The sequence below is a fragment of the Fulmarus glacialis genome, unplaced genomic scaffold (genome assembly GCF_000690835.1).
Source record: "Fulmarus glacialis isolate BGI_N327 unplaced genomic scaffold, ASM69083v1 scaffold38152, whole genome shotgun sequence".
Classification (NCBI taxonomy): domain Eukaryota; kingdom Metazoa; phylum Chordata; class Aves; order Procellariiformes; family Procellariidae; genus Fulmarus; species Fulmarus glacialis.
In genome coordinates, this window is record NW_009199206.1 from 14,153 (window position 1) to 28,792 (window position 14,640).

Here is a 14,640-nt window from a genome sequence, read left to right on the forward strand (position 1 = left end):
AGAGGACGAGGGCAAGGAAGAAAAGTAGAGCACCAGCTTGCAAATGTGATGGAGGACACAGGGCAAGGGGTCCCATTACGGAGGGGATTCCAAGCAATGAGCAAACACAGCGAATTGATTCACCCTGTGTCTGTCCCTCAGCCCTACTTCCGCCTTTTCCTTCCCTCCCATCCCGTTTTTTCCCTTCTCTCCATTTCTGTCCTTCGCGAGGGCAAGGAAGAAAAGTAGAGCACCAGCTTGCAAATGTGATGGAGGACACAGGGCAAGGGGTCCCATTACGGAGGGGATTCCAAGCAATGAGCAAACACAGCGAATTGATTCACCCTGTGTCTGTCCCTCAGCCCTACTTCCGCCTTTTCCTTCCCTCCCATCCCGTTTTTTCCCTTCTCTCCATTTCTGTCCTTCGCATCGCATGCTCCCTTTGGTTTGTAACTATTTGTGCACAATTTCTTACTGTTAATCCTGATGACACTTTACGCCTCTAGACCTCTAGCAAGCTGACAGAATGTGTTTGCCTGTCTTACGCCTCTGCCACTCTTCCTCCCCACAGCTGAATGTATGTCATACCCCTCACATTGAAAGCCACTGCTGTAAGCCTTAGTTTAGTAGTGTAGTTCCTCTGAACCCTCCCTCTCTCTCATGGAGCATGGAAATGAATATAGCAATAAAATGCATACTTCACCCCATTGTTTCTCACTGGTCAGTGTGATTCTTGGACATATGCTATTTTAAAGTGGTATACAGCTGTTTTTGTGAGGGTTTCTGCATGTCTTCATGAGAGGGTAGACAAATTCATTACTTGTTGGAACAATTATTACATAGCCAAAATCTCAAATGCTTGCATAAATCTTCAAACTTAGATTAGATTAGATGAATTATCACAGATTAGATTAAATATCACCTCTGTGCACAGGCCTAATTAGTTACCAACTGGAGAACTGTGATTTCTGCAATGCACAGGCCTCAGGGCTTTTACCCTAGGGGGAAAATTCCTCCATTAAAACTATTTCTGCCACATCATCGAAATCTACTTCCTAAAGAAAAGCAGTAACATAGATAGAAGGGAGACACATTTAATGACCTTGCTGTCCCAGTCCTGGAATTGCTGTTTCACTTTCCAGTTCCTTTTAGTCATACAACATGCCTGTCTAACACTGCTGGTATCAGCACCAATAATCTGCTCTCCGTGCCTAACTGGAGCCCTGATTAATATCAATGGCAAGTTTACAGGTATCCCAGGGTGAAAATAGCTGAGACAGACAGTTTTAAAGACTCAGGGGAAAAAAACTCCACGTTTGTTCTTTGCTAATAATTTTGGGCTTTACTGTACTCAACAGTAAAACTAGTGCAATATTGCTAAAATCACTGGCAATGAATTAACTGCCATTACCCTGTGACAGGAAACAATATGTGAATGATAGAAAAATGTTATCTATATGTTATCAATCCTAAATTTATTTTCCCTCTGGTCACCAGTTCCCATTATCTGATGCCAGGGGATTAATGCCAGTCCAATATCAGAATCTTAACTGCAAGTATTTCCAGTAATTCCTCACTGTACAGACTATTGGTCCACAATTGCAGTCTTGTATTTTCTTATAAAAGGGTCTTGTTCTTACCGTAGACTGAAGAGTACATTGCCATCAGGGTATACTCGGAGCATGACGTTTTCCACAGTTGTATCATGGATGAAAGATCTTTTGGAGTGTACAAAAAATACATCAGGTACCCAGATCTTTTTTATCAGTCTTCCATCAAAAGTCATACTTTTGTTTTTGTTACTGCGAAATGAAAGTCTCTCATCCTTCCAGTAATGTCTGAGATACAAAGTCATTGTGAAGTCCTTTGTTTAATTAAAAATAAAAGAAGACAATGCTTGTTTTATTCACATACAATAGAAAAGAGTACAAAGTAATCAACTCATGCAAAGGATCAATTTCTTCTCTGGACATCATCTGGAGGATCCTCAATGAGAGGAATCAAATGCCACTCAGTGAGTTTAAATATAGATTGGAACTACCTCTGAGACACTGGCTGTTTGCCTTGTCACTGCTGTCTGAGTCTGAGGTTCATACTTCATTTATACTTAGATAAAACTTCTACAGATTTCAGTGGTCTGCTGGATTGGGCTATCAGTGAAGTGAAAAAGAAACTTTAAAACCAACCAAAGGCAAATGGAAAGGTGTTTCCTTTGGAAATCTTCACAAGCTTTTCCCAGAATGGACTGTGGTTCCTTTACAAAGGGATTAATTTGAGTTCTTCATAAGCATTAGATCAATTTGTAAAATCCATTAATTTGTACATTTTGTACAAATATTGCACAGGGGTTTTAGATTAGTATGTTTATGAATTAAATGCATCATGAAGAAACAATACGGTGAATTTCATAAGAATAAACAATTAAATTTTACAAGAATTACAATTTTTTTAATATGAAAGATTGTTACAAATATTTTATCATCCTATTTAAAGAAATAACATGACTGCAAATATACATGTGGAAAGAGATGGAGAGGATGCTGCAAATCCAGTCTGAGCTTCTGCACAGCCTGACCTCTCTGTGCTCACCTATATAACATTTGCATTATTAGGCAGACATCATTTATCTCAGTAGAACAATTACTTCTGACAAGAATACTGGGAAGATACTTAGGTCTTCCCCTGTAATATGTTTTTATGATTTGGGTAGGTTTGCAAAGGAATGCAGGGGTTCATACTGACAGATCCCATTGCAAACTCAACACCTACGAGTAGAGCTACACTCACTGTGAAAAGATACTGTAAATGAGATCTCTTTGCAAAGTTAACGTGCCCTGCTATTCTAGGACGGAGCAACCTGGCACTAATGTCTGGGTGGCATTGTTAGTGACAATTTCAGCTGAGAAATGAACAGCCTGCATTCCAGTGCTACAGGTCCTTGATTGCCATCAGGGCGTCTCCTTCCTGGGACCATTCCTGGAACTGATTTTTCTATTCCCATTTGTTATGACCACAGCTTCACCCAGGCCAGAAATGATGGGAATATTCAGATCTGCATAAGCAAAGGAAGCAAAGGACATGAAGCCTCATCATCTAATGTGCAGAGCACTAAGAGCTCACGTGGAAGCCCATGGGGCTTACTGAATGGTTGGCATTTTCAAATCAGAGCACTATCCACTCTGATCTGTTCCTCTTGCCCAGGGAGAAATTCAACATGTGCTCTTATATAACACTTACTAGTTTAAATGAGAATGACTTGCGTGCTTCAAGGCAAGGTTGTGCTCTTTAAGGGTTTGCTTTCTTTAACTGTATTATTCTATATCATCCGGCTGGATGTTTCTGAGACCCTGAATTTTGGCTGAAATTCTTTATTCCAGTTCTACTAACCAACTTACCATGTCAACTTCAGATATGCTGTCAATGCTTTCTACCTGCACATCAATGCCCACAGGTATTGGCGACCCTTCAATGTAACAGAATGAAAGAGTGATGAGGAACGCAAATCCGTATTTTTAAAGGGAAGGCTGTGTATTAGCAACATACAGAGAGCACCGCATCCCAGCATTTACCGTGGTCTGTCCACCTTACTACACTGAATGAGAAAGTCCATGGCAACAAAGTAAAACTCGAGGCTAAACAGTTGTAAAGGTAAGTACGAAATCTTCAGTGATCTTTCTGCAGCCAGACTAGCTGTTACTGGCATTGCAGTCTGGACAGCAGTGACAGCTTCCTTGAGGTGCCAAAGCTAATGAACTGCTTGGAGTGCTATTTAGAACTGTCATAGGGAAAAGCTGAGTAAATATATCAAACACATCAAAGATTGCAAAGCTTACTTACCAGTTCCAATGCTTATTCCCACACTTATAAACAAAGTATCTATCACGCTTCCTAATTATCTTTAGTTACTTAACTATTTAAAGTTTGGCATAGGTATTTGTGAAAAAGGATTGCTTGCTCACTATCTCATAAGGGAAAAGATGTACACATACTAATCATGTTCTGTGATGGAGTGTTGTGTATTACTGAGTACATAATTTATTATCAAGTACAATACATACCAAACTGCACTAGGTGACTTCATTCTACATACTACCCCACTATTTCATGCCACTGAAAAAAGCTGTGAGTATATAACACAATGGGATCTGAATGAACAAGTTATAAAACCATATTTGCATTTTTACAATACAGTGACTAAAAATCAGTTAAAAATTACAGCAAAATATAAAATTATTTTCAGTCTCTTCAGTGTACAATTTCTAGAATGAGGGATCTAGTTCTATATGGGTTATGTAGTTGTATTATTTTCAGCAAGCAAGTCTTTCCACTAAAGCAATTGACAAATCACTTCCTTCCAGAGGAGGGAGAGAAGAGAGATGTGTGCATATATGTGTATACACTCCCCCCAAGAACATTCTGCATGTGGCCTGAAAATTGATAGCAATTATTGTACATGGGATTCCAATTACATTTGTTAAAAATAGTCAGTCAAAATGTTTTTAAAGTAGAAATTTAAAATAACCTGGTACAAAACATGAGTACAAGGAAGTCTGAACAGCAGGAGATAGCAACAGCTTTTTTAACTTGTCTTTCTCTTTTTCTTGTCTTTTCCTTTTATCAGTGTCAAGCCAACATAGTCCGGAAATATCACTCTCCTGATAACCAGCCACAATACTGTGTCTCTTTTTAGAATTATCCTTAAAATAGCAGCCCTCGAGGATTACACAGCTGCCTCCAGTTCTTACCAGTAGAGATCTTGAACTATTTTTGAGGTATTTTAAAATCTGGCTCTGTAATCTCTTGATTTGACTCATATTTTTTAAAGGAGGATCTGACCCCGCACAGAACAGATGAAGATGCATTGTGCATGCGAAAGCAAGGTAAAATGTGTTCAGAGTTAGCAGGGCACACAGGAGCATGTTTCAACACTGACAAGAGCTGTACTGTCTGGCTCAGAAATCACATCTCCCTCTGAGAGGAATGCATCGCTCAGTCTGTTGGCCAAAGCTCAAAACAAAACTCAGGACTCCAGACAGCAAAGTTCAGTCAATTAGCTTATAAGTAAAACACTAGACAGCACTTGGGAAGATGCTGCTTCTTTTGAGAACAGAGGCAGCAGGAGACATCTGCCCTTGAGGTTGACATACAAGAGTATCAACGTATATATCTAGCCACGCTTCTTCACACAAACCAATAAAAATTTTTATGCCTCTCCTAAACCAGTTTTGACCAGTTCTTGTCTTTGTTTTGACCACATCACACAAGTAGTTCACTTTATGCAAATACCGACTTGTACCAAGTGCTGGTACAAAAATGCCTGCTTGTAATCTGAGTGCAGTCATCCTGTCAGTATTCCACTGAAATCTAAACTATCATCTTGTAAACTAAAGACAGGTTTTGCCTAAGTAGAAGTCAATGTGGAATTTATACATGACGTGAACATCATTCACAAACGGCATTCACACATCATTTAAATGCAAACACCGCAGAAAGGTGAGGTGGTGTCTATCAAGCTCCTCATTTGCATGATGAAACAGGACAAGCCTACATTGCAGAGCTGGCACCTGAGCTAGCTGTACACAAGGCGTGCACGGGGGGGCTCAGGGAGCAGATTAGCTGTAGAAGGACAACGCTACAGCCTAGGAGCATGATCAGTACTAAAGCTGACAACTATGCCAACAGCAGTGAAGATAGAAATCTGGCCTCTTCGCCTTGGCTCCCTTTAAAGTCCATGCAGTGTAACAGGCACATTCTAGATTTCTAATTGGGGTGAGGTGGCTTGTGCCTTGGAAATGCCTGTTGGTTACCGGGGTTGCTTAGAGTGACTGCAAATAGGCAGATGGACTGTGTCTTATCTAACCTTACCCACCACAAAGCTTCAATTTCTCTGTGTTGTAGGTGGGTCCAAACTGTTACCCTGGGACTATGGCAGAGGTGCATGGTAGGATATACTGGAAGTGCTCATATCTGAGCATACATTTGATCTTAACTGGTATTACTAAAACTTTGGGGAATGTTTTGCATGACAAGCATGTTAATAACAGAGGGTTTAGTCCTATGTATGTAGAACTATGCGGATGGAAGCAGAGGAGAGGGGAGCAGCTCTCTACATAAAACAACGGCGCTACCAGTTTCTGAGTCAAGGACAAGTTTAAAGCAAATAAAGTTAAATGTCAACCATCAACATTCTTCAAACAGGCAAGGAGCTACCCACAAATCATATTACAGAATAGAACGACTGGCTTTCTAAGTACATATATATCATGTGTAGTGAGGAAAAGGTTTTTCTTAGTGACAGCTGCTCAAAGTGTGATGATGGCTGTCCTAATACTTTCTTGGGATTTGCAAAAATTACAGACAATTTCCTACCCCAACAAGCACTACTTCATTGCGGGCTCAATTTCATTCAATAATTCACCTCATCTGGGCAGATATAAAGGAACTGATCACAGAACTAAAAATTAGTGGCAGCTTATGATTACGTTGGTTACATGCACACAAACTGAAGTGCCAGTTATACATAAATATACACAGAGGCCCTTGATTCTTTGAAAGGAAGCTTGCACTAAGTTGGGAACTGTTATAAAACCCAGTCAGTCAGGACACTGAACAGCATAAAAGAGATCAAAAGCTATGGCCAGGAGAAACATAGTGGATGGTTCTAAAGTGAATTAAATAAAAAGAGAACAGTTACAATGAAATTTGTTTCTGATTAGGTCTGTGAAACAGACTCCTTAAAAAGAGATTCCTGTTTCTATCTGGTGAAAGGCCAAAGATCATACTCATGCTGCTTAATGAGAAAATACTGTTCAGTCTAGCATTCACCATAGACAATTATTACATCCCCTGACCCCAGCCCTGACCTATTATTGACATACCATAGCAGCTGCGAATATTTTCTTCCTGTTCTGACTCTACTTTGGCAACAAAGGTAAGTAGATGATAAAGACACTAAACGTTGCACATATATGCAGCCCCAGTCACTTCAGTGTGCTGTTCACTTTTCTAATCTGAAGCATTCTTATATTTTTGTCACTAACACCACCACCCCCATAAGATACATATTGGCCTTACTCTGTCTAGGCCTTCTGAGCTTTGTAGTTCTCTGGGAACATTTCTTTCTGTGATTAAAAACCAACTCCACTACAAATAGTAGTAATTAACTATTGGGAACAGGTTGCTGAGAACTGTAATTTCTTCATCACTTGGATTTGTTTTACCACAATTGGATGTTTTTAAAAAATAGCATTTCAATAAGCATTGGAAAGGATCCTAAACCAGCCAGAATAGTGAAGTGATTTGTCTACCCCTATGTCTGCACCACAGCTTTCTCCCTAGTATATTGAGAATTTCAATCTCAGGCTGACCATCAGGCAACAACATCAAATTCACTTTGAAAAAAGTAACCATAGCAAAGCTGTGGTTTTTATTTCCCAGTATGACAAAACTGGGGGTGGCAGAGAGGATTTTGTTATTAAATTGAGCAGCTTCAGTTGCTTCTGGAGCGTTGCTACAAATCATTATTTTAGAGGGATTAGTGATTTTCACAATGGAGGCTCCACAGATTTTCAAGATAATTACTCCTCAGCAGAAGAAATAGAATTGTTTTCAGACAGGTGTATCTTCACACAAGCCATTTCCAGTCTTTTATTTTAAAGGTTTAAACATAGCAGAAGAACTCCTTGATGAGCATGGAATTTTTTTAATAGATAGTACGGCAGGCAAATTCTATAATACCCTTTTTAGAAGGGATATTACATAAAAAGGATATCCTTTTAGCATCTTAGGGTCAATTTCTACAGTAATAATGACTAGTTTAGTGAATTCTATAGTATTTTTGTAATAGTGAGACCTTTGAACACGCAGTGGATTGCACCTGAAATTCCATAAGATAAATGTTGAATTTAGAAAAAACAGCCACTGTATCCCAGTTGGCTTTGTAACAGTATGCTGGAAAAAAGCTAGGTCAACAGAAAGCTCCCAGTAGGAGACAGAGACCAGGGAAGGATTAAGGTCTATAGGAGTACTTTCTTCTAAAAAAGGCTTGTGGGCCTGTAGAGGAAGAAAACCAGATAGAAATGTAAACAGGCCCCAGGGAAGTGAAGCTACGTGGATATTTACTCTCCTCTGGCAATGAATGAAACAGGAGAACTACTGGCAATGGTATTTTCTTCTTGTTACTGTTTTGTTTCTTTCTTATTTATGTGAGAAATGAAGGTGGATTGGTATTAGCAGTAGCCAACTCTTGGAATAGAAGAATTAGCAATGTAAGAGAAAAAAAATCCAGAAGGAGCCTATTAGAGTTCCTGCAAATTACCAAAATATTTCCTTCCTCTTCCGGACCCCAGCTATTCCTTCCAGGAACACATCAGAAAAAGCCATTCCACTTTCATCAGAGTGAGTCTTCTCCACCACAGTGAGAAGATATTTCTGACCTTTCAGGGAGGGCTGTGGTGCAGAAAAGACAACAACTTGGTGGCAAAGAGCTATTAGAATTGCAGCATTTTTTGAACATTCATTGGGCCCTATTTTCTTTCCTTTTCCCCCCTTTTTACCTTCAGATGAATTTAAATGTTACTAATTTAGCTTGAGGAGGGAGGAAGCATAAGAGGGAGTGAGCTAATGGGATCTCTGATCCTCTGAAAATTCGGAATTAAGATTGTGCTTAATTGCAGATGGGATGCAAACTGTCTAGAAAGACTGTTACCTCTTGACCAGCTAAACACTACTAAACCCTTTTCCATCATTTCTAGAACTTGCTAATGTTATTATCCTCTATATTGGTTGACAAAGAAGAGATAACCAATTTTAAAAGTTCTTTAACTAACACACTCTTAGCATAGGAGATGACAGGTCCTTAAGACACAATGTAAAAGAAAAATAAAGTTGTCATACTTCAACATATATATACACAGTGAGAACTTCTATGTACACAGTGACAATGATCATGTGGTTCCTTAATCTTTAGATTGAAAAATAGTTCAGAGAGTGCAGTCAGAGACGAAGCGGTTTACTGTCAGGAAAAACAACGCACAGAAGAATAAAAGAATGACCTCCTCTATATGCTAGTCTAAGATTTTTTTTAACAGCAATGTTAATTTTTAGTAAGTGGAGACAGAACTAAGGAAACCAAGAGCTCACACCAATGTCTGCTGCCAGTATTTTGAAATACGATAGTTCAGAAAATAATACGTTATAGATAAATAGATGTATAGTAGAAAAGAAAGTAACTTTAAAGGATTTCTAAGGGTTCACTCTAACACGTTTCTCAATGTACACAGTTTTGACTGCTAAGGCAGCCTGCATTGTGGCCCTCAGATCTGAGCTGCTAGAAGTCTCTGTTCATTGTCTGATACTGGCTTGCGCTCACCCTTTCTCACCGAGTTTAAAACATGGGGATGATCATTCCAAGAAGTGCTGGCAACATAATTTAATTTCTTACTTTTTCTCCAGTCCAAACTTAATCTCTTTTCTCATGATTATCAGTTTAGTGGGCTACTGAAAAATCAGTTGAAGTATTTTAGGCCATAGTAGTACAAAGATATATAAGTCATGAAAAGATCTGACTCTGAGTCTGACATGAAAAGATCTGACTCTGACAGTCTTTTGTATCCTTTGGTAGGACCTATGCAGACAGACAGCCTTACCAAACTGGCAAGAATTATTATACCATTGCAGGACCCCTAACATATCCATCTGCTGGCCTTTATCATTGCTTCTGGAAGCAGCAAGGACTAAACATAATTCCTACAATGTTCATTGATGCAGTTGGTAAAGCTGTTTGAGCAAAGGAAACATCCGTGCTCCTAGTCCAATGTCTAGTGGAATTCCTCAAATCACTATGTTGGTCCACACCTGTTTGCATCAGCGGGGGTCCATCTATTGGAGACTTCCAAACAAAAGAGGACCATGACATTACATAGAAGGCAACAAAAAACCCAAAAAATTACCAAAAAACCCCAACAACAAAAAAAAAATCCAGGAAAGGGGGAAAAAACCCAACCCCCACCCCCAAACAACTACCCAAGAGCCTGGCTTAGGGAATAAGTGCAATGTAACAATGTAATTTTCGTTTTTTAAAGAACTTTGGATGCATTGAATTATTGGTTTGTTTCATTCAACCTCACTGTGTAATGAACTGCAAAAAAAGTAGCATTTCTATAGCAAAAATGTAGAAACAGCTTCCTAGCAGCTTCCTGGTTTTGCTTCATCTTGACACAGCTTCCTTCTCAGACTTTGAGCTCTAATCTGTTAATAAATGGACAATGTCAGGACTAAATTTTAAAATCAACTGTCAGAGAGTCAAATCCAGATTGTGCAGCTGGAATGGCATTGCAATCGACAGAATAATGCCAAAATACACACACATAAATGAGAGCAGAGTTGGTCAAAAAAAGGATCTCTTACCTCCACAGAGCAATGATATACTTTCATGAGAAAGCAAACAGTCATGTGAGCAAAGTCACAATTATTTCCAGTGACACTGCAGCCAGTAGCATCAGTATCCAACAGTTCTACATTCATTTTCCCCAGTTTTTTCCTGTGCATGTTTGCTCAGTTTACAAATCAAATTCAGCATGTGTTGTCTCTGGTTTTCCCTTGTTACCTTATTATAAATACTAAAAACTCTAGATCCTGTAGTCTGCCTCATTTACTTTGCACGTGTGGGGCTAAATGAAACCAAACAAGCTAGATTTAGATTTAGGAGGGATCTCCAGCAGGTTCAAAATAGCATGAATTTTGCAGCTGCTTTTTCTCCCAAACTGGTGCAAGGGATGATTGACCTTCTTAGGGAAAGGGGCACAGTGGAGCTAGATTAACAAAATCTGTCATTCCAACTCCCTTACACGCCTAGAAAATCACAGTGAGGTATAGGAGAGGGCAAAAAATTGTCCCTCTTCTAAAGGTAAAGAATAATTTTAAAATATTTGTTTTTCACCCAGTTGATTTGACCTGGTTCTTTTTTCTCCCATCAGTATTGTGAATTGATGCATTGTGCTGAGCTGAATAAATCATGCACTGTGGCACGTGACAGATACAAGCCCTTCATGAATCACAGTATTGAAATGCTTCATTAGATTTGATAAAAACAAACCTAAAATTTCACCTGCTTTAAATACATAAAGCCACAGCGTTGTAAGTCTTTATGCAGTTCAGGGCTATGGTATGACTGCCGCGGCAATGATTGTAGCAATGGTATCTCTAATTTCATCTTCTCCTCTAGTTAAGTTTCCTTCTGCTGCACACTTAATCATCAGCGTTCTTCAGAGAAACCCATACTCTGTCTCTGCTGTCATACAATAATTCTGGGTATGTTATTCAGATTCATGTTTCAGCTGGTGAGTTTTGTCCTCTGATGAGGTCACACTTGTGTACTAACTCTCTGCTGCTGCCTCACTAACCTGCCTCTTGTGAAAAACAAACCATTCTTTACTACTGTAACATCACTGAAATCAGTGGTAATATAGGAATAATGGAGTATAAATTTAGGATCAACATCTATTTTGCTGAGACTTTTTTTTCTGTGTGCTGTAAAAATGTTAATGGATCTATGTTTTAGTCTTAGAGAGATTCACACATAAGTATTCTACATATTAAAAGAGTTCTGAAAATTTGGAAGTCTGTGAACTATTGGATGTGACTGAAAAAAGTGCCTCCCATGCCACTATGGCACGTGGATGATAAAAGAGAAGCAAAGCTGATGCGCTCTTCTGCTGAAAGCTATTTCTGAAAGACAGGAGTACAGCTGAAATCATACCCATGGCAATGTGATTATTGAGAGGCCTGTGCAATGAAGTCAGTGGAAAAACTACAGCTGGCTTCAATAGGAATTGAATGGGCTCTATGATTAGTCATCTAAAATAAAAGAACAAGGGGAAAAAGCCTAGTACAGATTTCCTGGGTGTAAAAAAAACCTCACTGCCTGTGGAAAATTACAACTGCCAGATCACAGAGTATATTCTGAAAGCTGCTTTTATGTACATCATAAGTATTGCTTTCTGGGATGATCCAATGATAAAGTACATCCCAAACTGTTGTTTGCTTTCATGGAAATGCCACTTCCTTTCTGAGATTGACACTCTCAAAAATTTAAATTCCTTGTGTGGCAAAGCAGGTGGTAATGAGAAGATGTCCAGACTAACAGATATTAGACTAGACAGGTATTAGGCAAGAGGTATCCTAACTTCTCTTGTCAAGAAACAGACATTCTCAACTGTTGTTCAAAATCAGGCAAGATTTTTGCTCTCTGACAAGACAGAATTTCTAGGGCAACAAGAAACCCTTTCACGTTCTCCCAGTGCATCCAGAGAGGCTTTTCTTACCCCAGGTCTCCCTCCTGGCATGCTTGCCAGGCCCCAGATCCCAGCAGCTGGTGTCAACAAGAATTCAGCTAGCCTCTGAGATCTATGTTTGTTTACATATCTGATTATTGGTCCTCATATGTTTTATTTTGGCTTCACAATCCAGAACAGTTCAGTCTATTTTCATGAATCATGAACACGGAACTGGTGACGCAAAGGCTCAGACAAAGCTTGTTAGTGGGGCAGCTTTCTCATTTTACCTTGCATGAAGGAGAGTCAAAATTGAATCCAAACTGTGAACAACCCATTGAATACTCCCTTTATCCGCAGGCAATTTAGTTAAATGAAGAAATAATCATTATAGTGCCCAACAACACAGAAACGACATGGTAATAAACTGAAGGCCTGTGGGTAGTTTTTTAATTTTGTACAGAGCAAACAGATTCAGGAATTGATGGTTCATTTCAATCTTTCAAAACAAATTTGATGACTAAGTAATTTGCTAATGGCTACTAGCTATGCAGTTTACAGGGATACTTTAACCACTGTTCTCAAAGAATCCTATTCTAATAATATTTTTTAAAATTAGTTCTGAAAAGGAAACAATTTGAACTGTTTCTCCTATTGATATGCTAAACACAAAAAAGTCCCTTGCCTTCAAGTATTTCTGGATTTCTTCTTTCTTTATTTCCTGGAGCACAACAAAAGAGGTGAGCTGCAATTAAATCTGTCATTCAATTTTAAGTGACACTGCTGGACAGAGTTTAAGTAAACTTCCAGAGAGAGAGGATAAACTATTAACCAGCACAGCACAGGCACATGCTGCTTACCTCCAAATCCAGGTCTCAGTGCAAAGTCATGGTCCTCTATGCGAAGAAGCTGCTCAGGCCGTACTTTGGTGCTGTCAAGTTTCCTCATTTTAATTTCTCGTTTGCTATGTTTAAAAAAAATACGTAAGAAACTTAACTTCTTTTTCTGCATGACATTCAGAGTCCTACTTAAACGAAGCAGGGACCAAGAATCCTGATGGAATCTGGTATGATAAGGGAAATGACTGTGCTAATACAATTGGAGAAAGATATATTGGAAAAGGTAGAGAAATCAGGTATGAGAGTGCCCAGGTCCATGAGGAACACCAATTATATATAAAAAGTCCCAGGAAGAACATCTAGCTCTTCTTCCATTCCCCTCAGAGACTGTGTCTATCATTATTTAAGAGATTATAGGTGTTTGAAAAAATGTTATTATTCACATAACCACTTTCAACTCAGACTTGGAAATAACACCATGTATCCATGGTTTTAAACCACTTCATACATTATCCATATTACAGAGACAATTATACTTTTTATTATAAATATTTTTTTTTTCTTAGAGCTCAAATGCGTCAATAATTTTTCAGAAGGACTGAGAAACTGATGGTCCTGGATCCAGGGACTTGTTTTTTGAGATCCTCTTAAACATCATTCAGATGTGGCCAAGTTACTCGTTAGCTCATCCCCTTATTTGCCGCTCAGACATGCAGCATTCCTTTGCATCAAGAGCCCTCTCTCTGCATTTTTCCCCATGCCGCACACATCTGAGCCTCTGCGTAGCACCAAGGCAACACAGATGAACCTGTGCTCTAAGCAGGACACCATGAATTCTGTACTTCTTTCTGGTGACTGCTGCTAACTTTCTTCCCTTCAGAGAATGTACTGCACACCATCCCAAACTCCACTGGGAAATTCACATGCCTAGGAATGGACTTGAGTCTCCAGACGGAAATCTCATGTGCTGGGCCTGCATTTAAAATGAACAGCAGATGCCCATCACAATGCAGACTCCTCTTCAATTTTTCCTATAAACAGAAACCATGGGACAGGCAGCAGAGGGGTCTGGTTCATACCCATATCACAAAGGTGTTGGGTTAAAACACAGACAAGATCTACAGGCAGATCTGGCAGCTCGGGGACACAGCCTTTAGAAAGAATCCGTTACATTATTTGGTTCTGCTACAAGGAAAATGCTATGATGCCTCCTTCAGTTTCCACTCCTTGTTGCACGTCCTGCTTCAGGTGGCTGGCCCCAAGTAATAACAGAACTAGCCATAGCTTAGCTGAAGAATTATGCCTAGCTTTGGGCCCCCATTTCAGGAAAGGCATGGGAAGATTGTAAGAACCTGTGTAACTTAATTTAGAGGAAGACGACTGAGGGAACACATCACAGTCTTCAAAACACAATGAGGTTTTACAGGGCCCTTTGTTCCATGTCCACCTCCCAGTAGGGTAAGCAGTGGCAACAAGGGAGACCTGAGGTACACATTAGGAAAACCTTTCTCATGGTGAGAATAGTGAAACATGGGAACATATTGTCTGGA

General features: G+C 39.4%; 1 protein-coding gene across 1 annotated transcript in view; it reads right to left on the reverse strand.

Annotated features, from left to right (window-relative positions):
* Nucleotides 1–14,640, reverse strand: part of GABRR3 (gamma-aminobutyric acid (GABA) A receptor, rho 3) — a 30,247-nt gene that overhangs the window by 9,666 nt on the left and 5,941 nt on the right. Inside the window, exons 2-4 of the mRNA XM_009573170.1 lie at nucleotides 13,112–13,215; nucleotides 3,375–3,442; nucleotides 1,620–1,843 (exon numbers count right to left, since the gene is read on the reverse strand). Of these exons, the coding sequence (XP_009571465.1) occupies nucleotides 1,620–1,843; nucleotides 3,375–3,442; nucleotides 13,112–13,215 (396 nt within the window). The remainder of the gene's footprint in view (nucleotides 1–1,619; nucleotides 1,844–3,374; nucleotides 3,443–13,111; nucleotides 13,216–14,640) is intronic.